The sequence below is a fragment of the Pleurodeles waltl genome, chromosome 8, assembly GCF_031143425.1.
Source record: "Pleurodeles waltl isolate 20211129_DDA chromosome 8, aPleWal1.hap1.20221129, whole genome shotgun sequence".
NCBI lineage: Eukaryota > Metazoa > Chordata > Amphibia > Caudata > Salamandridae > Pleurodeles > Pleurodeles waltl.
The window spans coordinates 1,198,888,867-1,198,911,970 of record NC_090447.1 but is presented as its reverse complement, the minus strand read 5'-3'; the positions used below and the strand labels follow the sequence as shown (position 1 = coordinate 1,198,911,970).

Below are 23,104 nucleotides of genomic sequence, written 5' to 3'. Positions count from 1 at the left end.
GGGGGTCGGAGACGGCTTTGTGTGAGGGCAGGCACAGTCCTTTCAGGTGTGAGTGACCACTCCTCCCCTCCAGCACAGATGGCTAATCAAGATATGCAGGCTACACCCCAGCCCTCTTTGTGTCATTGTCTAGAGGAGAGGTGTGAACAGCCCAACTGTCAAACTGACCCAGACAGGGAATCCACAAACAGGCAGTCACAGAATGGATTAAGCAAGAAAATGCCTACTTTCTAAAAGTGGCATTTTCAAACACACAATTTTAAAATCAACTTTACTAAAAGATGTATTTTTAAATTGTGAGCTCAGAGACCCCAAACTCCACATGTCCATCCGCTCCCAAAGGGAATCTACACTTTAATCAGATTTAAAGGTAGCCCCCATGTTAACCTATGAGAGGGACAGGCCTTGCAACAGTGAAAAACGAATTTAGCAACATTTCACTGTCAGGACATATAAAACACATTACTATATGTCCTACCTTGGCCATACACTGCACCCTGCCCTTGGGGCTACCTAGGGCCTACCTTAGGGGTGCCTTACATGTAAGAAAAGGGAAGGTTTAGGCCTGTCAAGTGGGTACACTTGCCAAGTCGAATTTACAGTGTAAAAATACACACACAGACACTGCAGTGGCAGGTCTGAGACATGATTACAGAGCTACTTATGTGGGCGGCACAACCAGTGCTACAGGCCCACTAGTAGCATTTGATTTACAGGCCCTGGGCCCCTCTAGTGCACTTTACTAGGAACTTACCAGTAAATCAGATATGCCACTCATGGATAAATCAATCAACAGTACAATTTCTATAGGGAGCAGTTGCACTTTAGCACTGATTAGCAGTGGTAAAGTGCGCAGAGACAATAAGCCAGCAAAAACAGACCTGCAAAATAGGAGGAAGAAGGCAAAAAGTTTGGGGATAACCATGCAAAAAGGGCCATTTCCAACAGAGCCTAAGCGCGAACTGCCCCAAATAGCCAAAAAAAGGCCTGCCAGCTGAGGGGGGAAAGCCCTGGCAGCAAAGGGGTTAATGTCCACTACTACCCTGATGGATGGGAGGGTATATGCCAATAGAGCCATTGTAAGCAGGAGACTCCCGATTTTTTGAACCAAAAGTGGCTTTATTTTAGCTGTCTCCCGCCTGACATTTCCTCTGCTTCAGTAGAAATCAGTGGGGAAAATCAATTTCCTCTAATTTATTTTCTCAAAGTCTCCCACTTTCCTGCTCTAAGATGTCAGTATCTATGATGGAGTACCTAATTGTTAATACTTTATTGTTTTTGTTTTTATATATCATACAAAGAAACATACTGTGATTTTTGTTATCCAGTTTCTTGCTTCATGTCTATTTTTACTGCTTGTTTTGTTCTTCATTGTTTTCATATTATTAATGTTACCCATGCCAGGAATCACAAGAGTACTGACAACATCAAGGCCAAATTAGTTGAGCATATAACTTTGCGATATATGTTATTGTGTGAGCTCCATGGATTCTCTAAAACGCAACCTATGCTTCGGGTTATCTCTACTGTTATTTTTGAATGAGATGTCCTCTGGTCTGTGAATTAGGGTGGGTAATTTGAGTTTTAATTAAATATTTGCTGATGAATTACTGGAGTAGTGAATTTTTTTGACATTGTGATTCTTGCATTGATGGTGTATAACACATGTAATGTGGTGCTTAGCTGACTGTGTTGCCGCACCCCTCTACAGTGGCCCTCTCTTAGTCTCGTGTCCTGCTAGATTAAAAAAGTAGGAGTTTGACTTCATATTTGGCAGTGTGATATATTTTCCTGTCTGAGGGAAAAGGGACTCTGAGATATTTCGCAAATTAAATGGCTGAATCTGTGGCAAGACATTTATCTAATCATGATGGAAAATATGTGTTGTAGATGTGTATATAAACGTAGCTCAAGAGATGAGCAAGAATTATAATTAAAGGAGACTTAAAATTATGGCTGGTCTCATAAAGTATGTTTTCTTCTTGTAGGTCCAATTTGATCGTTATCTGTCTGCTCCTGACAACCTGCTAATGGCGCAACTGAATTTCCTGCTAAGCCCCACTGTCAAGTAAGCATTGGAGTTTTTTAAGTTCCAAATGTGACACGATACTTTACAACACTTACGCTGTTATGCATTCTCCTTCAGAGTCAGCACAATGCCATTTGATTACCTGTAAAATGGAGTGAAAGAAAACAGATTTGCATGCTTCATTAGCCAGTTAACATTACAACAGTGGATTGTTGACTTTCTCTTTTAAAAGGTCAGAGTTCAATCTACAATGGAGCACAGGGATGTAGAGTCTGATTTGTTCAGTGCTATAGGTAGCAGTGGGCTTACCCTCTTGCTTTCGTCTGATAGTAAAGTGCTTTCCGGCCTTGGAACATATAAGTGGTAAATATTATGTAGAGTTCTGTCGGCACTTGTTTTACAGATCTTGGGGCTTTAACTTAGGCAGTCACAATGGGGCAGAAGGATTCTGAATCAAGTCGCCAACAGCCTATCCAAAATGGTAAGAGTGAGAAAGAATTTACCTATGCCCTGACGTTTTGATACGAAAAAGGGGAGGAGAAGGTCCCTAATGGTCTGGAGGGGCATCTAATGGAGGGGAGTATCCAATTTTTCAGAAATCTAAGGGACTAAGATGCAGTTATAAAAGGACCGTATTCACAAGAACGTTAGGCTGCCTACCTTGGGCCAGCTGTAGGCATGATATTGGCTATCTTGCACTTCCATATAAATGATGAAACATTAGGTGACCTGGATAAGGGGTTGTAAGTTTAATTTGTTTGAGGCACGCCATGATGTCCTGTCAAGCAGTAGTCCCACTCCCTTATAAGGTAAAGCTGAGGTGAAAAAATAATTATCCCCTTGCATACATTACCGTGTAGTAATCAGTAAGAGCAGGTTACTTTTAACTTGTGTCACTGGAGTGAGGCCTACAGACTCACTCATTTGAAAGTTCCTCTGCTGTATGCATCCTACATCAGCTTGGTTTGTAGTGCTGCGCAGCGCATGATTCGTGTATCTGCTCTGAGTGTATGTGATGATGTGGTACTGTGCATTGGATGCATGTTGAATGCTTGTGTTGGGGGTATGTGTGCCTGTGAGTGGTAAGATAAATTAATGATGTAGTGCTGTGCGCTGCGTTCATGTTGAATGTATGTTCCTGTATACATGCACTAGGTGTATGTGTGACTGTGAATGGTACAATGCATGGACGACCCTGGATTCCATTTTGGGAAACCCAGGCTTGCATGGTGAAACATGTGGAGAAGAGGTAGAGGAATTCACCCTCCCCCCCAACATATTTGTTTATTGCTGCATTCTTGTAAGCTAGATGGGACACACACTGGAGAGTAAGGGACCCAGCACCCCCGTGTGCACTTCAAAGGGTGCTTCTTGATTCAGTGAGAGGTCACACCTCAGGAAGGATATGGGGTTAATAAGAGAATATTAAAGAGTACTGCTGAGGCCCTGTGCTAGCCTTTTGATGCACATATCACTCTGGCTGACATCCATTGTGAACTCTAGTCACTCCCATGTAATGTTATGTTATGTTGACTTATAGATTGTGCAATAATCAGCTATGAGGGCATCTAGGCGCTTGAACTGCTGTGTCAGCATGTGCTCGCCGGTTGCGTTATTGGAAGAGCCAGGTCTTCAGCTTCTTGCATAACTCAAGAAGTGAAGAGGAGACTCTGATGTGCTGTGGGAGTTTGTTCCATGTTTTGGGTGCGATGTAGGAGGCCAAACACCATCCAGCTGTGCTTTTGTGAATGCAGGGGATGTGTGCAAGTGAGGCTGACCATGGGGTGACTGACGGGTTGTTGGAAGTGTATACGGTTGTCCAGGTATGCTGGTCCAGTGTTTTGCAGTGCTTTGCATGTGTGCTTGAGGAGTTTGAATTGGCTGCATCTTTGAATAGGAAGCCAGTTTAGCTCTCCAAAGTGAGATGTGACTGCGGTATGGAAGGTTGAGTATAAGTCTTACAGTGGTGTTTTGAATAATCTGAAATCTGTGTAGGAGCTGCTTGGATATTTCGCCTAGAATTCATTGCCAAAGTCGAGTCCGCTTGTGATGAGGGCTTGTCTGACGGTCATCTGGTGTTCTGTGGCAGCCACTTGAAGATGTTTCACAGCATCCGTAGGACGGGAAATAGGTGGAGCTCACTGCATTGACTTATGCAGTCATATTGTGCTTGTCACCCAGGATGATCCCCATATATCTGGTATGGTCTTTGGGTTTTGGTCTTAGTTCTGTGAGGCACCTGGTGGCATCCCATCTGATCCCTGAGAGACTCTACAGATCAGATTCTTGATTTCCGATGTGAAGGGTGACAGACTGACTCTTTGGGTCCTTTCTGTGAGTAAAGAGCAGATCCACTTGAGTGTGGGTCCTTGAATGCCACTCCAGTGGCGTCTTCTGGTTAGTGTGTGGAGGTAGACTGTGTTGAATGCCGGGGACAGGTCGAGCAGAATGAGGGCTGCTGTTTCTCCTCGGTCCAGAATGGTACTGATGTCGTCGGTGGCTGTGATGAGTGCTGTTTCAGTGCTGTGTTTCTTTTTTAACCCTGATTGGGTGTTGTCTAGTAGGTGGTGTAGCTCCAGGTAGCTAGTGAGTTGCTTGTTGATGACCTTCTCTTTCACTGTGGTTGGGTAAGTGAGCAGGGAGATGGGATGAAGTTACCGTGTTGACTTGGGTCAGCTGATGGTTTCTTCAGGAGGGTGTTAACCGCTGGTGACTCCAGTCTTTTGGGAAGGTAGCATGGATGTGTTGATGAAGTGGGTGATGTGCCAAGGTTGTAGACGTGGTGGGGGCATGGGTATCATGGGGCCCGTAGTCGGATGGTCCACATGATAGTTGTAATTTCTTTACTGAGGAGTATTTTCCATCCGGTCTGGTGAGCGTCTTGTTTGGTGATGGGCAGGTTGGCAATGAGCTTGCTAGGGTCTGGTTGGTGAGCAGAGTTGCTATAGATATTCATTATTTTGTTGTGGAAGAAGTTGGATAGGTAATTGCAGAGTTCTTGGGAGAGGATGACGCTTTAATAGAGGCCATGGGAGTGGTGCTCAAGAAGAGTTTCTTGCTGCTGTTGGAGCTTTTTTTCTATGCGTTCGACTAGCACTCTTTTCTTGTTGTCTCTCATTTGCTGGTGGTAGCGTCTGAAATCTATGTTGTAGGTGGTTCTGTCATTGGTATTCTGGCTGGCTCTCTATTTTCTTTCTAGCTGTTTGCAGTTTTGTTGGGAATCCCAAAGGTCCTCTGTGTATGTCAGCTGGCTTGCTTGTCGGTCCTTCTTTGCTTGTTGGGTTTGATGGGTGCAAGGGATTCTGCCCAGTTTTTAATCCATTTGTTGAAGTTGGTGATGTCCTCGTTGAGGTTACCAGAGGAGTTGGGTTGATCTGTGATGAGGTCGTTGAACCATTTAGCTTCTGAGATTTTGCCCTGGCTGGGTTGACTGGTACTGGTGTGTACATTAGTTTGTGGTGTGTTAATGTTGAATTGTATTATGGAGTGGTTGGTCCATGTGAGGTGTGAGGTTGAGCTGTACTTAATGCTGTTTCTGGTGGCGAAGATGGGATTCAGTATGTTCCCGGTTACCCTTGGACTCTGTGCACACTATCTTTCACTTTGAGATAGTATATGCAGAGCCAGCTTCCTACATTGGTGGATCAGTGGTGGGGTTTAAAACTTTGCATTTGCTGGACTACTCAGCCAATACCTGATCACACGACTAAATTCCAAAAATTGTCAATAGAAATAGATTTTTGCAATTTGACTGTTGTTCTACATTTTTAAAAGTCCTGCTAGGGCCTTGTGTAAGTCCCTGTTAGCATTTCTTTTAGAGTTTAAAAGTTCTAGAAGTAGTTTTTAGATTCTTAAAAAGTAATCCCAACTTTTAGAGTGATAATGTCAAATACAGATGAGATGGTGATGGAACTCAGCCTCAACCCTTACCTGCATCTAGGGATGTCAGAGTTAAGGTCTCTCTGTAAACCTAAAAAAATAAAAACTGGGTCCAACCCTACCAAAGTAAAGCTCCAGGAGCTTTTGGCATAGTTCACAAGGGACCTCCCCTCTGAGAATACTCCTTCAGATGGGGAGTGTTAGAAATGGGGTTTTTGGTTGGCAGTCAGGGTAAGTCACACACTATCCAAGATTATCCTGTGCCCACCCTCTGGTAGCTTGGCACGAGCAGTCAGGCTTAACTTAGAAGGCAATGTGTAAAGTATTTGTGCAATAAGTCATACAATACCACCATATAACACCACAAAAATACACCACACAGTGTTTAGAAAAATATATAATATTTATCAGGATAATTGTAGGTCAAAAAGAATAAAGATGCAATGGAAAATTGTAGAACTATCACAGGAAAGTGATATAAAGTGTCTTAAGTCTTTAGAATGCAATACAGTGTCTTTCAAGCACAAAGTACCTGGTTTCTGGTGGAAAATCTCCTCAGAGGGCCACAGGAAAAGGGATGCGTGGAAAAAGGGTGTGTGCGTCGATTTCTCCTCAGCACACAAAGACTTGCGTCGTTCTTTTTCACGCGGGGAAGTCGGGCGTCGTTTTCCGGCGCGCAGACAGTCTCTTTTTGTGGATCGCGGGGATTACCAGATGTCCCGGGTCTGTGCGTGGATTCTCCTGCTTGTTTTCCGGCTGCGCGTCGTTCTGCGGGGCTGCGCGTCGAAGTTTCGATCTCACGGTAGGCGTCGCGTCGATTTCTCCTTGGAAGTCGGGCGACGTTGTCCTTGCGAGGCCGTGCGTCGAAAGTTTGGTCTCACGGCAGGCGTCGCGTCGATTTCTCCTTGGAAGTCGGGCGGCGTTGTCCTTGCGAGGCCGTGCGTCAAAGTTTCGCACTCACGGTAGGCGTCGCGTCGATTTCTCCTGGAAAGTCGGCCGGCTTTGTCCTTGCGAGGTTGTGCGTCGAAGTCTCCATCGTCCCGAGGGCGTCGCGTCGATCAGCGTCGGTGTGCGGCGTTTTTCTCGCCGCGAAACAAGCTGTGCGTCTAAATTTTCGGCGCACGGAGCGTCCAAGTGAAAGGAAGAAGTCTTTTTGGTCCTGAGACTTCAAGGAACAGGAGGCAAGCTCTATCCAAGCCCTTGGAGAGCACTTTCACAGCCAGACAAGAGTTCAGCAAGGCAGCAGGGCAACAGCAAGACAGCAGTCCTTTGTAGAAAGCAGACAGGTGAGTCCTTTGAGCAGCCAGGCAGTTCTTCTTGGCAGGATGTAGTTTCTGGTTCCGGTTTCTTCTCCAGCAAGTGTCTGATGAGGTAGGGCAGAGGCCCTGTTTTATACCCAAATGTGCCTTTGAAGTGGGGGAGACTTCAAAGAGTGGCTAAGAAGTGCACCAGGTTCCCTTTCAGTTCAATCCTGTCTGCCAGGGTCCCAGTAGGGGGTGTGGCAGTCCTTTGTGTGAGGGTAGGCCCTCCACCCTCCCAGCCCAGGAAGACCCATTCAAAATGCAGATGTATGCAAGTGAGGCTGAGTACCCTGTGTTTGGGGTGTGTCTGAGTGAATGCACAAGGAGCTGTCAACTAAACCTAGCCAGACGTGGATTGTAAGGCACAGAAGGATTTAAGTGCAAAGAAATGCTCACTTTCTAAAAGTGGCATTTCTAGAATAGTAATATTAAATCCGACTTCACCAGTCAGTAGGATTTTGTATTACCATTCTGGCCATACTAAATATGACCTCCCTGCTCCTTTCAGATCAGCAGCTGCCACTTCAACAGTGTATGAGGGCAGCCCCAATGTTAGCCTATGAAGGGAGCAGGTCTCACAGCAGTGCAAAAACGAATTGAGGGTTTTTTTACACTACCAGGACATATAACTACACAGGTACATGTCCTGCCTTTTACCTACACAGCACCCTGCTCTAGGGGATACCCAGGGCACGCATTAAGGGTGACTTATATGTAGAAAAAGGGGAGCTCTATGCTTGGCAGGTACTTTTAAATGCCAAGTCGAGGTGGCAGTGAAACTGCCCACACAGGCCTAGCAATGGTAGGCCTGAGACAAGGAAAAGGGGCTACTTAAGTGGGTGGCACAATCCGTGCTGCAGGTCCACTAGTAGCATTTAATCTATAGGCCCTAGGCACCTGGAGTGCACATTACTGGGGACTTATAAGTAGATTAAATAGTTCAATCAGGTATGATCCAAAGTTACCATGTTTACAGAGAGAGAGCATATGCACTTTAGCACTGGTTAGCAGTGGTAAAGTGCGCAGAGTCTAAAAACCAGCAAAAACAGTATCCACAAAGTGGAGGGAGGCAGGCAAAAAGTTAGGGGTGACTACCCTAAGGCGGTCAGGTCTAACATGTGTCCCCCCCAGCTGAAAGTGGGGAGAGCTACCCGACCTCTTGGGAGCTCTCATCGCTAAGGCGGAAGTACCTGGAGAGACCATCAGCATTGGCGTGGTCAACCCCTGGGCGATGTTCCACCGTAAAGTCCATCCCCTGTAGGGAAATGGACCACCTCAAGAGTTTTGGATTCTCACCCCTCATCTGCATGAGCCATCTGAGGGGCCTGTGGTCTGTCTGAACTAGGAAGTGAGTCCCAAACAGGTAGGGTCTCAGCTTCTTCAGTGCCCAGACCACAGCAAAAGCTTCTCTTTCAACAGCACTCCACCTCTGTTCCCGTGGTAATAGTCTTCTGCTAATAAAGACTACCGGTTGATCTCTGCCCTCCTCATTTAGCTGTGCTAGAACTGCCCCTATGCCATGCTCTGAAGCGTCTGTCTGCACGATAAATTCCTGGGAGTAGTCAGGGGCCTTGAGCACGGGGGCCGTGCACATGGCTTCCTTCAGGGCGTCAAAGGCTTTCTGACAAGCCTCTGTCCAATTCACCAACCTAGGTTGCTTCTTGGAAGTGAGTTCTGTCAAGGGTGTTGCAATGGTACCATAGCCCTTGACAAATCGGCGGTAGTATCCTGTGAGGCCTAGAAAGGCTCTCACCTCCGTCTGTGTTCGGGGTGGTTGCCAGGCCTTGATAGTTTCAATCTTGGCCTGGAGTGGCTGCACCTTGCCACCACCCACTAGGTGTCCTAAGTACACCACGGAACCCTGCCCAATCTGGCACTTACTGGCCTTGATGGTCAGGCCTGCCTGTTGCAGGGCCTGAAGCACCTCCTTGAGGTGAAGCAGGTGTTCCTCCCAGCTGGAACTGTAGACAGCTATGTCATCCAGGTAGGCTGCACAGAAGGCATCCTTGCCAGCTAGGACCCCGTTAACCAACCGTTGGAAGGTAGCGGGGGCATTTTTCAACCCAAACGGCATCACCCGGAACTGGTAATGGCCATCCGGGGTTGAAAATGCGGATCTTTCCTTGGCCCCCTCAGTTAGGCCGATCTGCCAGTACCCTGAAGTAAGATCAAACGTACTCAGGAACTTGGCAGCGCCTAGCCTGTCCACGAGCTCATCAGCTCGGGGGATGGGGTGAGCATCAGTCCGTGTGACTGAGTTGAGACCCCGGTAGTCCACACAGAACCGGAGTTCTGGCTTCGCACCTGGGGTAGTAGCCTTAGGGACCAATACCACTGGGCTGGCCCAGGGACTACTGGATTTCTCAATGACCCCTAGAGTCAACATCTTGGAGACCTCCTCCTTGATGCTGGCCTTCACCTTATCCGACAACCTGTAAATTTTGTTTTTCACAGGGAGACTGTCACCGGTGTCAATATCATGAACACAGAGGTGGGTCAGCCCAGGAGTAAGGGAGAACAGGGGGGAGAACTGCTCCAACAGCTCATAACAGTCTCCTTTCTGATTTAGAGTCAGGGAGTCAGACAGAATGACCCCGCTTACTGACCCATCACCTTCTTGGGCAGAGAGGAGGTCGGGGAGAGGTTCACTCTCCTCTTCCGTTCCTTCATCTGTGACCAGAAGCATGTTGATCTCCGACCTCTCACAATGAGCTTTTAGTCGGTTCACATGGAGCACCCTTAGGGGATTCCTAGGGGTTTTGAGGTCCACTAGGTAAGTGGCCTCCCCTTTCCGCTCCTTTATTTCAAATGGGCCAGACCAGCGGTCCTGGAGAGCTCTGGGCTCTACTGGCTCCATTACCCACACTTTGTCTCCAGGTTGAAACTCTACCAGGGTGGCCTTCTGGTCATACCATTGTTTCATCACCTCTTGACTGGCCTCAAGGTTATCTTGGGCTTCTTTCCAGAAGCGGGTCATCTGGTTGCGGAGGGCCAACATATAGCTGACCACATCCTGAGGGGGTGTCTTTGGAGCTTTCTCCAATCCCTCCTGGACAATGCTTAAGGGTCCCCTGACAGGGTACCCATAGAGAAGTTCAAAGGGACTGAACCCTACCCCTCTCTGGGGGACCTCTCTGTAAGCAAAGAGAAGGCATGGTAAGAGGACGTCCCACTTACGCCTCATGGCCTCAGGAAGGCCACCAATCATGCCTTTCAGGGTCTTGTTGAATCTCTCCACAAGACCGTTCGTCTGGGGGTGATAGGGTGTGGTGAACTTGTAAGTTACCCCACACGCATCCCACAGAGACTTCATGTATGCAGACATGAAGTTAGTGCCTCTGTCAGACACTATTTCCTTGGGGAATCCCACACGGGTAAATATCCCCATCAGGGTTCTGGCCACCACCGGTGCAGTTACTGTCCTTAGAGGGATTGCCTCTGGGTAACGGGTGGCATGGTCCACCAAAACCAGGATGAACCTGTTGCCTAAGGCAGTTTTAGGGTCCAAGGGACCAACAATGTCGATGCCCACCCTTTCAAAGGGGGTGCCAACGACAGGGAGTGGAATCAGGGGGGTTTTAATCCTTTTTCCTGCTTTACCACTGGCCTGGCAGGTAGGACAGGATCTGCAGAATTTGTCTGAGTGTGTCCTCATTTTGGGCCAATAAAAGTGGGTGACAAGCCTGTTAAAGGTCTTGCCCTGCCCCAAATGTCCTGCCAGGGGAATGTCGTGAGCCAGACCCAGTAGGAAGGTTCGGTAACATTGGGGGACCACCAGCATACGTGCTGCCCCAAAGCCCGGAACCTTAGGCTCACTGTAGAGGAGATCATTCTCCCAATATAGGTGGTGATCGCCAGAGGCGTCGCCGGCTGCCTGGTTTGAGGCTTGTTTCCTCAAACCTTCTAGAGTGGGACATTCTTTCTGCGCCTTGCAGAATTCCTCCCTGGTGGGTCCACCCTCAACTTGCCAGCCAGCAAGCTCAGGTAAGTCACCTAGGGCGGCGATGTCTTCCCCAGTTGGCTCGGAAGCCTCCTCCTCAGGAGCCCCGTCAGCCACTGTGGGAACAGCGGGGGCCGGTTTCCCGCACCCCTGGTCCCTCCTCCTGGCAGCTCTCTGGGCCATCGTTCCAGGCTCCAGATGCCCTTGACTTCCCTCTCGGTCAGCCATGGACCGTGTGGTCATGCAGACCCACTCAGGTAACCCTAACATCTCCAGGTGAGACCTGAGCTCTACTTCTTTCCAGGCAGTGTGCTCAAGGTCATTGCCTAACAGACAATCTACAGGCATGGCAGGACTCACAGCTACTTTCAGAGTACCAGAGACCCCCCCCCACTCAAAGGGAACCAGAGCCACCGGTAGGTGACTCTCGCGATTGTCAGCGACTCTGACCTGGTGGAATGCATTAGGTACTATCTGCTCTGCTGACACCAGCTGACTCTTGATAGTAGTCATACTGGCTCCTGTGTCACGCAGAGCCTCCACCCTCTGCCCATCAATGGTGACCCACTGCCGGTACTTGGAAGTATTTCTGGGCATGTGGGCCTTGGGCACCATTTCTCCTTCTCCCAGGGACACTAGGGAAATCTCTACCTGCTCCCCAAAGCTAGTTGGGTCCATCTCCCCCCCGAGTGCTACACTAGTCAACCCAGGTGCCTGTCCGGTAGTGGATGGTGCCCTCTTGGGGCACTGTGGATCGCCTTTGTAGTGACCATATTGGTAACACTCCATGCATTTGGGGCTAGATTTTCCTGACCTGTCAAATGTCCCTGGCTTTTTCCCAAATTTGGAAAAGGAAGGGTTGCCACCCCCTCCCTGGGAATTCTTTTGGGGGCCTTTAGAGAGTTCCTTATCTGTAAGTTTATCTCCCCCCTCTTTCTTCTGTTGGGAACCCTGACCACCTTTGTGGGAGTCCCCCCCAGGTACCTTTTTGGACACTCTGGTGCTAACCCAGAGGTCCGCCTCCTCAGCAAGCTTCCTGGGATCAGTCAGCTTACTATCCACTAGGTGCTGGCGCAAATCTGTATAAGTAACATTAAGCATATGCTCTCTCAGGATCAAGTCATATAAACCTTTATAATCTGCTACTTTGTTGCCCCGCACCCATCCATTCAGTGCCTTACTAGAGAAATCAAAGAAATCTACCCATGTTTGTGTGGTTTGTTTGGTGCTGTCCCTGAACCTCTGACGGTATCCCTCAGGGGTCAGCCCAAACTTGGCAAGTAAAGTGGCTTTCTGGAGTGGGTATGTGTTTTGATCCGGTGGATCCAATGTGAGAAGTGTGTCCCTCCCCAATGGCGGCACATAACCCCACATAGCTACCCCCCATTGCCCTTCAGGAACCTCATGAGCCCTTAGTGCAACTTCATAAGCAGCTAACCATTTATCTATGTCATCTCCCACCACAAAACTGGGCACCACATTTTTGGGTATACGAACCTTCTTTACTCCAGCAGGTCCTGTCTGTATGCTGCCACCATTATTGCTGGATTCAGACTGTCTTGCCTTGATCTCCAGCTCCTTGAGACTCAGTTCATGAGCTAACAATAGTTTCTTTTCAGCCAAAGCTCTTTCAGCTTCCACTTGTTTGGCTGCTCTTTCAGCTTCTGCTTGTTTGGCTGCCCTTTCAGCTTCTGCTTGAATCTGTTTGGCTGTCCTTTCAGCTTCAATCTGTTTGGCTGCTCTTTCAGCCTCAGCTTGTTTGGCTTCTCTTTCTGCCCTCCTCTCCTCCTGTTGTGCCTCAATTTTCAGTTTTGCCATTTGCAATTGGAACTCCCTTTCCTCTCTCCTTTCCTCTGCGGTCAGGCTTTGCATGGAGACACTGCTCCCTGGTCTGGAAGGGTGCACAATTGCAGGGGTAACACCATCCATAGATAGTGAAAATCCTTCTGAGGGGCCATTTTCTGGCTCCTCTTCCTCATCATCCTCTAAATGGGCTTCTGCCCAGGCCCTCAGCGCCACTTGAAAGTCCTCCTTTCTGGAGGCCCCTTGGGTGGGTACCCTTAATGCCCTGCAGAATCCTCTTAGTTGTTTGACCGTGTATGTATCCAACTGGACTAGGTCAAAGTCCCCTGTCTGAGACCCAGTCAGAGACATGTTGAGTGAGGATTTAGTTTTTGAAAATTGTCAGGAAAAAACGGATTTTCAAAAAGAGATAAAAACCAAGTTGACCTTCAACTGTGGGTAGGTAGTGAAATACTTAGCTACTGTATGTCACTGCACAAATACAAGTCCTATCCTCACCGCTGATCACCAATGTTAGAAATGGGGTTTTTGGTTGGCAGTCAGGGTAAGTCACACACTATCCAAGATTATCCTGTGCCCACCCTCTGGTAGCTTGGCACGAGCAGTCAGGCTTAACTTAGAAGGCAATGTGTAAAGTATTTGTGCAATAAGTCATACAATACCACCATATAACACCACAAAAATACACCACACAGTGTTTAGAAAAATATATAATATTTATCAGGATAATTGTAGGTCAAAAAGAATAAAGATGCAATGGAAAATTGTAGAACTATCACAGGAAAGTGATATAAAGTGTCTTAAGTCTTTAGAATGCAATACAGTGTCTTTCAAGCACAAAGTACCTGGTTTCTGGTGGAAAATCTCCTCAGAGGGCCACAGGAAAAGGGATGCGTGGAAAAAGGGTGTGTGCGTCGATTTCTCCTCAGCACACAAAGACTTGCGTCGTTCTTTTCCACGCGGGGAAGTCGGGCGTCGTTTTCCGGCGCGCAGACAGTCTCTTTTTGTGGATCGCGGGGATTACCAGATGTCCCGGGTCTGTGCGTGGATTCTCCTGCTTGTTTTCCGGCTGCGCGTCGTTCTGCGGGGCTGCGCGTCGAAGTTTCGATCTCACGGTAGGCGTCGCGTCGATTTCTCCTTGGAAGTCGGGCGACGTTGTCCTTGCGAGGCCGTGCGTCGAAAGTTTGGTCTCACGGCAGGCGTCGCGTCGATTTCTCCTTGGAAGTCGGGCGGCGTTGTCCTTGCGAGGCCGTGCGTCAAAGTTTCGCACTCACGGTAGGCGTCGCGTCGATTTCTCCTGGAAAGTCGGCGGCTTTGTCCTTGCGAGGTTGTGCGTCGAAGTCTCGATCGTCCCGAGGGCGTCGCGTCGATCAGCGTCGGTGTGCGGCGTTTTTCTCGCCGCGAAACAAGCTGTGCGTCAAAATTTTCGGCGCACGGAGCGTCCAAGTGAAAGGAAGAAGTCTTTTTGGTCCTGAGACTTCAAGGAACAGGAGGCAAGCTCTATCCAAGCCCTTGGAGAGCACTTTCACAGCCAGACAAGAGTTCAGCAAGGCAGCAGGGCAACAGCAAGACAGCAGTCCTTTGTAGAAAGCAGACAGGTGAGTCCTTTGAGCAGCCAGGCAGTTCTTCTTGGCAGGATGTAGTTTCTGGTTCCGGTTTCTTCTCCAGCAAGTGTCTGATGAGGTAGGGCAGAGGCCCTGTTTTATACCCAAATGTGCCTTTGAAGTGGGGGAGACTTCAAAGAGTGGCTAAGAAGTGCACCAGGTTCCCTTTCAGTTCAATCCTGTCTGCCAGGGTCCCAGTAGGGGGTGTGGCAGTCCTTTGTGTGAGGGTAGGCCCTCCACCCTCCCAGCCCAGGAAGACCCATTCAAAATGCAGATGTATGCAAGTGAGGCTGAGTACCCTGTGTTTGGGGTGTGTCTGAGTGAATGCACAAGGAGCTGTCAACTAAACCTAGCCAGACGTGGATTGTAAGGCACAGAAGGATTTAAGTGCAAAGAAATGCTCACTTTCTAAAAGTGGCATTTCTAGAATAGTAATATTAAATCCGACTTCACCAGTCAGTAGGATTTTGTATTACCATTCTGGCCATACTAAATATGACCTCCCTGCTCCTTTCAGATCAGCAGCTGCCACTTCAACGGTGTATGAGGGCAGCCCCAATGTTAGCCTATGAAGGGAGCAGGTCTCACAGCAGTGCAAAAACGAATTGAGGGTTTTTTTACACTACCAGGACATATAACTACACAGGTACATGTCCTGCCTTTTACCTACACAGCACCCTGCTCTAGGGGATACCCAGGGCACGCATTAAGGGTGACTTATATGTAGAAAAAGGGGAGCTCTATGCTTGGCAGGTACTTTTAAATGCCAAGTCGAGGTGGCAGTGAAACTGCCCACACAGGCCTAGCAATGGTAGGCCTGAGACAAGGAAAAGGGGCTACTTAAGTGGGTGGCACAATCCGTGCTGCAGGTCCACTAGTAGCATTTAATCTATAGGCCCTAGGCACCTGGAGTGCACATTACTGGGGACTTATAAGTAGATTAAATAGTTCAATCAGGTATGATCCAAAGTTACCATGTTTACAGAGAGAGAGCATATGCACTTTAGCACTGGTTAGCAGTGGTAAAGTGCGCAGAGTCTCAAAACCAGCAAAAACAGTATCCACAAAGTGGAGGGAGGCAGGCAAAAAGTTAGGGGTGACTACCCTAAGGCGGTCAGGTCTAACAGGGAGGTTAGTGAACAGGAGGATGAATTCTCCGCCCCCCCCCCCCCCCCTTCCTGTCCTAACCAGGGAGAACAGGGTCCCTCAAACCCTGACTCCACAAATCATGGTCAGAGAGACTGGTTCTTCCTCAGGGGAGACCAGTACCTCTGGAAGCATTGAGGGCAGCCTCAATGAAGAGGACCTCCGGTTAGCCAGGATGGCCAAAAGATTGGCTTTGGAGAAGCAGCTCCTAGCCATAGAAAGGGAAAGACAAGAGATGGGTTTAACTCCCATCAATGGTGGCAGCAACATAAATAGGGTCAGAAAGAATACTGACATCCTAAAAATTCCCAAAGTGATTGTAACAAATATGTAGATGGTGATGACATCACCAAATGGTTCACAGCTTTTGAGAGGGCTTGTGCAACCAGAAAAGTAAGCAGATCTCACTGGGGTGTTCTCCTTTGGGAAATGTTCACTGGAAAGTGTAGGGATAGACTCCTCACACTCTCTGGTAAAGATGCAGAATCCTGTGACCTCATGAAGGCTACCCTGATTGAGGGTTTTGGATTCTCAACTGAGGAGTACAGGATTAGGCTCAGGGGGACTCAAAAATCCTCGGGCCTGACCTGGGTTGATTTTGTTGACTTCTCAGTCAAAACACTAGATGGTTGGATAACTGGCAGTGGTGTAAATGATTATGATGGGCTGTATAACTTGTTTATGAAAGATCTGTTAAGTAATTGTTTCAATGACAAACTGCATCAACATCTGGTAGACCTAGGTCCAATTTATCTCCAAGTATTGGGAAAGAAGGCAGACCACTGGGTCAAGACTAGGGTGACCAAGACTTCCACAGGAGGTGACCAAAAGAAAGGGATCACAAAGCCTCCCCAGGGGAAGAGTGGTGAGACATCCAAGGGCAAAAGTAAAGTGTCTTCTGCAGGGCCCCAAAAACCTGCTCAGGAGGGTGGGCCCAGAGCCTCCTCACAGTCCACAAATGGGTATAAGGGTAAAAACTTTGATCCCAAGAAGGCCTGGTGTCGAAACTGTAGTCCACATGGACACCAAACCGGAGACAAGGCCTGTCCAAAGACAAGTCTCACAACAACAACTACTCCAGTTAGTACTGGAATAGCCAGTCTCCAGGTGGGATCAACAGTGTGCCCAGAGCAAATCAGGGTTCACCCTGAAGCTACATTAATCTCTGAGGGTAGGCTGGATTTAGCCACACTTGCTGCCTGGCCGCCTAACATGCAAAAATACAGGCAGCAGCTCTTAATCAATGGGACTAGAGTAGAAGTCCCGAGGGATACAGGTGCCAGTGTCACAATGGTGACAGACAAACTGGTTTCCCCAGGACAGTACCTGGCTGGACAGACATTTCCAGTGACTAATGCTGACAATCAAACTAAGGTCCTTCCCATGGCAATGGTAACGTTAGAATGGGGAGGGGTCACTGGCCTGAAACAGGTGGTAGTCTCCTCTGCAATTCCAGTAGAATGTCTGCTAGGGAATGATCTGGAGTCCTCAGCATAGGCTGAGGTAGAGCTCAAGAGCCATGCTGGGTATCCCTGAACTGGTGTGTGTCAAGACAAAGGCACAAAGCAGGGCTCAGGGTGAAAAAGAAGTGTTGGAGTCTGGAATAATGGCCAACCTTCCAAGAGAAAAGGAAAGAAGACTGGGGAACTAGCTTCAACACAGAAAAAGAAACAGAACCTCTCTTCCCAGGAAGGTGTTCTATCCCCTGAGGGAACTGAGTCCATGGAGCTGGAGCGTTACAGGATTGAGCTCTTTGGCCCAGGGGGGCCCTCAAGGGAACGGCTGTGTAAGGGGCAAGAAACTTGTCCCTTTCTTGAAGGCCTAAGACAGCAAGCAGCTGAGCAAGAAAAAGGAACTGTCAGTGAAACCTACAGGGTCTGTTAGGAAGATGGGCTTCTTTACACTGAGGCAAAAGATCCAAAACCTGGTGCTACTAGGAGAGTGGTAGTGCCTCAGGAGTTTAGGGAGTTCATTCTGACCTTAGCCAATGACTGTCCCCTTGCTGGGCATTTGGGACAAACCAAGTCTTGGGAGAGATTAGTCAACCTTTCCTCGTAAAGGAGTTTTGCACCTCCTGTGTCACCTGTCAAACCAGTGGTAAGACAGGTGGCCATCCAAAGGCCCCCCTCATTCCACTTCCAGTGGTGGGGGTCCCCTTTGAAAGAGTGGGAGTGGACATAGTGGGTCCACTGGAACCTCCCACAGCATCAGGGAACCAATATATTCTGGTATTAGTGGATCTTGCTACCAGGTACCCTGAAGCAATTCCCCTTAGAACCACTATTGCTCCTGCAATAGCTAAAGCACCCATAGGTATTTTTACCATAGTGGGATTTCCTAAGGAGGTGGTTTCTGACAGAGGTACCAACTTCATGTCAGCTTACCTAAAGCACATGTGGAATGAGTGTGGGGTGACTTATAAATGCACCACACCATACCATCCACAAACCAATGGTCTTGTGGAGAGATTTAACAAGACATTGAAGGGCATGATCATGGGGCTCCCTGAAAAACTCAAAAGGAGATGGGATGTCCTCTTGCCATGCCTGCTTTTCACCCACAGAGAGGTGCCACAGAAGGGAGTAGGGTTTTCCCCCTTTGAACTTCTGTTTGGCCATCCTGTTAAGGGACCACTGGCATTTGTAAAAAAAAGTCTGGGAGAGACCTCTCCATGAGCCTAAACAAGATGTGGTGGACTGTGTACAAGGCCTACGTTCAAGGATGGCAGAGTACATGGAAAAAGCAAGCAAAAACCTTGAGGCCAGCCAACAACTCCAGAAGTTGTGGTATGACCAAAAGGCTGCTATGATTGAGTTTCAGCCAGGGCAGAAAATCTGGGTTCTGGAGCCTGTGGCTCCCAGGGCCCTTCAGGACAAATGGAGTGGCCCTTACCCAGTGCTAGAAAAGAAGAGTCAGGTCACCTACCTGTTGGACCTGGGCACTAGCAGGACCCCCAAGAGGGTGATCCATGTTAACCGCCTCAAACTCTTTCATGACAGGGCAGATGTAAACATGTTAATGGTTACAGATGAGGACCAGGAAGCAGAGAGTGAACCTCTCCCTGATCTCTTCTCCACTGATCCTAAAGATGGCTCAGTAGATGGAGTGATCTATTCAGACACCCTCTCTGCCGAACAGCAGGCTGACTGCAGGCACGTCCTCCAGCAGTTTGCTGAGCTCTTTTCCTTGACTCCTGGTCAGACACACCTGTGTTCCCATGATGTGGACACAGGAGACAGTATGCCTGTCAAGAATAAAATATTCAGACAGTCTGGCTAAGTCAAAGAAAGCATCAAGGTGGAAGTCCACAAGATGCTGGAGTTGGGAGTGATTGCACACTCTGACAGTCCCTGGACTTGCCCGGTGGTCTTGGCCCCCAAACCTCACACCAAAGATGGCAAGAAAGAGATGAGGTTTTGTGTGGACTACAGAGGGCTCAACTCTATCACCAAGACAGATGCTCACCCCATCCCAAGGGCAGATGAGCTCATAGACAAATTAGGTGCAGCCAAATACTTAAGTACCTTTTGACTTGACAGCAGGGTACTGACAAATCAAAATGGCACCTGGAACAAAAGAGAAAACAGCCTTCTCTACACCTGATGGGCACTACCAGTTTACTATGATGCCCTTTGGCTTAAAGAATGCCCCTGCCACCTTCCAAATGCTGGTGAATCAAGTCCTTGCTGGCTGGGAGTCCTTTAGTGCAGCTTATCTTGATGATATTGCTGTCTTTAGCTCCAACTGGTAGGATCACCTGGTCCACCTGAAGAAGGTTTTGCAGGCCCTGCAAGCAGCAGGCCTATCTATCAAGGCACCTGAATGTCAGATAGGGCAGGGAACTGTGGTTTACTTGGGACACCTTGTAGGTGGATGCCAAGTTCAGCCACTCCAACCCAAGATCCAGACTATTCTGGACTGGGTAGCTCCAAAAACCCAGACTCAAGTCAGGGCATTCCTTAGCTTGACTGGGTACTATAGGAGGTTTGTGAAAGGTTATGGATCAATAGTGACACCCCTCACAGAACTGACCTCTAAGAAAATGCCCAAGAAAGTGAACTGGACCGTGGACTGTCAAAATGCCTTTGACACCCTGAAGCAAGCTATATGTACAGCACCAGTTTTGAAAGCTCCAGATTATTCTAAGCAGTTAATTGTGCAGACTGGTGCTTCTGAGCATGGGATAGAAGCAAAAAAATGATGATGGCCTTGACCAGCCTGTTGATTTTATTAGCAGGAGGTTACTCCCCAGGGAGCACTGTTGGAGTGCCATTGAGAGGGAGGCCTTTGCTGTGGTTTGGTCCCTGAAGAAGTTGAGACCATACCTTTTTGGTACTCACTTCACAGTTCAAATTGACCACAGACTTGTCAAATGGCTGATGCAAATGAAAGGAGAAAACTTATTGAGGTGGTCCATATCCCTACAGGGAATGGACTTTGTAGTGGAACACAGACCTGGGACTGGCTATGCCAATGCCGATGGCCTTTCCAGGTTCTTCCACTTCGAAAATGAAGTCTCTCTTGGGAAAGGTTAGTCTCATCCTCTTACGTTTTTGGGGGTGGGGGGGGGGGGGTAAGGAAATGCCTTCCTTGCCATGGTTACCCCCTGACTTTTTGCTTTTTGTTGATGCCAGTTATGATTGAAAGTGTGCTGGGATCCTGCTAACCAGGCCCCAGCACCAGTGTTCTTTCCCTGAACTGTACCTTTGTTCCCACAATTGGCACAGCCCTGGCACCCAGGTAAGTCCCTTGTAAATGGTACCCCTGGTACCAAGGGCCCTGTGGCCAGGGAAGGTCTCTAAGGGCTGCAGCATGTCTTATGCCACCCTGGGGACCCCTCACTCAGCACATGCACAGTGCCTCACAGCTTGTGTGTGCTGGTGGGGAGAAAATGGCTAGTCGACATGGCACTCCCCTCAGGGTGCCATGCCCACCTCTCACTGCCTGTGGCATAGGTAAGTCACCACTCTAGCAGGGCTTACAGCCCTAAGGCAGGGTGCACTATACCACAGGTGAGGGCATAAGTGCATAAGCACTATGCCCCTACAGCGTCTAAGCAAAACCTTAGACATTGTAAGTGCAGGGTAGTCATAAAGAGTATATGGTCTGGTAGTCTGTCAATTTCGAACTCCACAGTTCCATTATGGCTACACTGAAATCTGTGAAGTTTGGTATCAAACTTCGCAGCACAATAAATGCACACTGATGTCAGTGTGGGATTTATTGTAAAATACACCCAGAGGGCATCTGAGAGATGCCCCCTGAATACCAGTCTGAGTCCTAGTGCTAGGCTGACCAGTTTCTGCCAGCCTGCCACAACCAAACGCTTTTCTGGCCACATGGGGAGAGTGCCTTTGTCACTCTGTGGCCAGGAGCAAAGCCTGTACTGGGTGGAGGTGCTTCTCACCTCGCACTGCAGCACTGTAACACCTGGCGGTGAGCCTCAAAGGCTCATGCCTTTTGTTACAGCACCCCAGGGCATCCCAGCTAGTTAAGATGTCCGCCCCTCCGGCCACTGTCCCCACTTTTGGCAGCAAGGCTGGAGGAAATAATGAGGAAAACAAGGAGGAGTCACCCACCAGTCAGGACAGCCCCTAGGGTTCCCTGAGCTGAGGTGGCCCCTGGCTTTAGAAATCCTCCATCTTGAGTTTGGAGGATTCCCCCAATAGGAATAGGGATGTGCCCTCCTCCCCTAGGCACCCTCCAGGACAGTAGCCATTGGCTACTGCCTCCCAGACCTAAACATACCCCTAAATGTAGTATTTAGGGGTGACCCTGAACCCAGGAAATCAGATTCCTGCAACCTACAACAACAAGAAGGACTGCTGACCTGAAATTCCCACAGAGATGACGGAGACACAACTGACTTGACCCCAGCCCTAGCGGCCTGTCTCCAGACTCAAAGAATCTGCACAGCGACGCATCCGACAGGGACCAGCGACCTCTGAGGACTCAGAGGCCTGCCCTGAACCCGAAGGACCAAGAAACTCCCCAGAACAGCGGCACTGTTCAAAACCTGCAACAACTTTGCAGCAAAGAAGCAACTTTTAAAGAACTCTCTCTTCCCACCGGAAGCAAGAGACTTCACACTCTGCACCCAACACACCCGGCTCGAGTTCAGGAGAGCCAACACCGCAGAGAGGGCTCCCAGGTGACTACAACAATGTGGACATCCTGAGTCAACCTCCCTGCACCCCCACAGCGACGCCTGCAGAGAGGGTCCAACGGCTCCCCCTGACCACGACTGCCGGGAAACAAAGGAACCGACGCCTGGACCAAGCACTGCACCCTCAGCCCTCAGGACCGAAAGGAACCACCTACCAGTGCAGGAGTGACCAGCAGGCGGCCCTCATCCTAGCCCAGTCACTGGCTGGCCCGAGAAGCCCCCCTGTGCCCTGCCTGCATCGCCAGAGTGACCCCAGGGTCCCTCCATTGCTTTCTATAGCAAACCCAACGCCTACTTTGCCTTCTGCACTCGGCCTCCCCTGTGCCACTGAGGGTGTGTTTTGTGGGCTTGTGTGTGTCCCTGCCCAGTGCTCTACAAAACTTCCCTGGTCTGCTCCCCGGGGACGCAGGTGCTTACCTGCTAGCAGACTGGAACCAGAGCCCACCTGTTCTCCATTGGCACCTATGTGTTTTGGGCGCTCCTTTGACCTCTGCACCTGACCGGCCCTATGCTGCTGGTGCTGTGGCTTTGGGGTTGCCTTGAACCCCCAACAGTGGGCTAGCTTTGCCCAGGAGACTCACTGTGTAAGTGCTTTACTTACCTGAGAAAACTAACCAAACTTAGCTTCCCCAGGAACTGTTGATTTTTGCACTGTGTCCACTTTTAAAATAGCTGATTGCCATTTTAAATAAAACTGGGTGTACTAATGCTTTGAATCAAAGTTCTATACTTACCTGTAGTACCTTGCATTTTATGTACTTACCTCAAATCTTGAATCTTGTGGTTCTAAAATAAATTAAGAACATATATTTTTCTATGTAAAAACCATTGGCCTTGAGTTAAGTCTTTGAGTGTGTGTGTTCCTCATTTATTGCCTGTGTGTGTATACAACAAAGGCTTAACACTACCCTCTGATAAGCCTACTGCTCGACCACACTACCACAAAATAGAGCATTAGTATTATCTAATTTTGCCACTGTCAACCTCTAAGAGGAACCCTTGGACTCTATGTACACTATCTCTCACTTTGAGATACTATATACAGAGCCAACTTCCTACACAGTCCCACTTGCCTCCAAAACTGTAAGGAGGCTACAATGGAAAGGCTTCATACAAGATAAAATAGCCACGGACTGTGCTACCTTTCTTTCCTTGAAACCCACTCCTGGCCGCAGCCCCATTCAAAGCTGGAAACAAATAGTCAACACATTGCTATATGATTACTCAAACCCACAT

The 23,104-nt window shown here is 48.7% G+C and overlaps 1 protein-coding gene across 1 annotated transcript in view; it reads left to right on the top strand.

Moving 5' to 3' along the window:
- The window catches only part of COG6 (component of oligomeric golgi complex 6), a 521,976-nt gene that overhangs the window by 458,587 nt on the left and 40,285 nt on the right, over positions 1–23,104 (top strand). Inside the window, exon 18 of the mRNA XM_069205482.1 lies at positions 1,989–2,068. Coding sequence (XP_069061583.1) covers positions 1,989–2,068 — 80 coding nt within the window. The remainder of the gene's footprint in view (positions 1–1,988; positions 2,069–23,104) is intronic.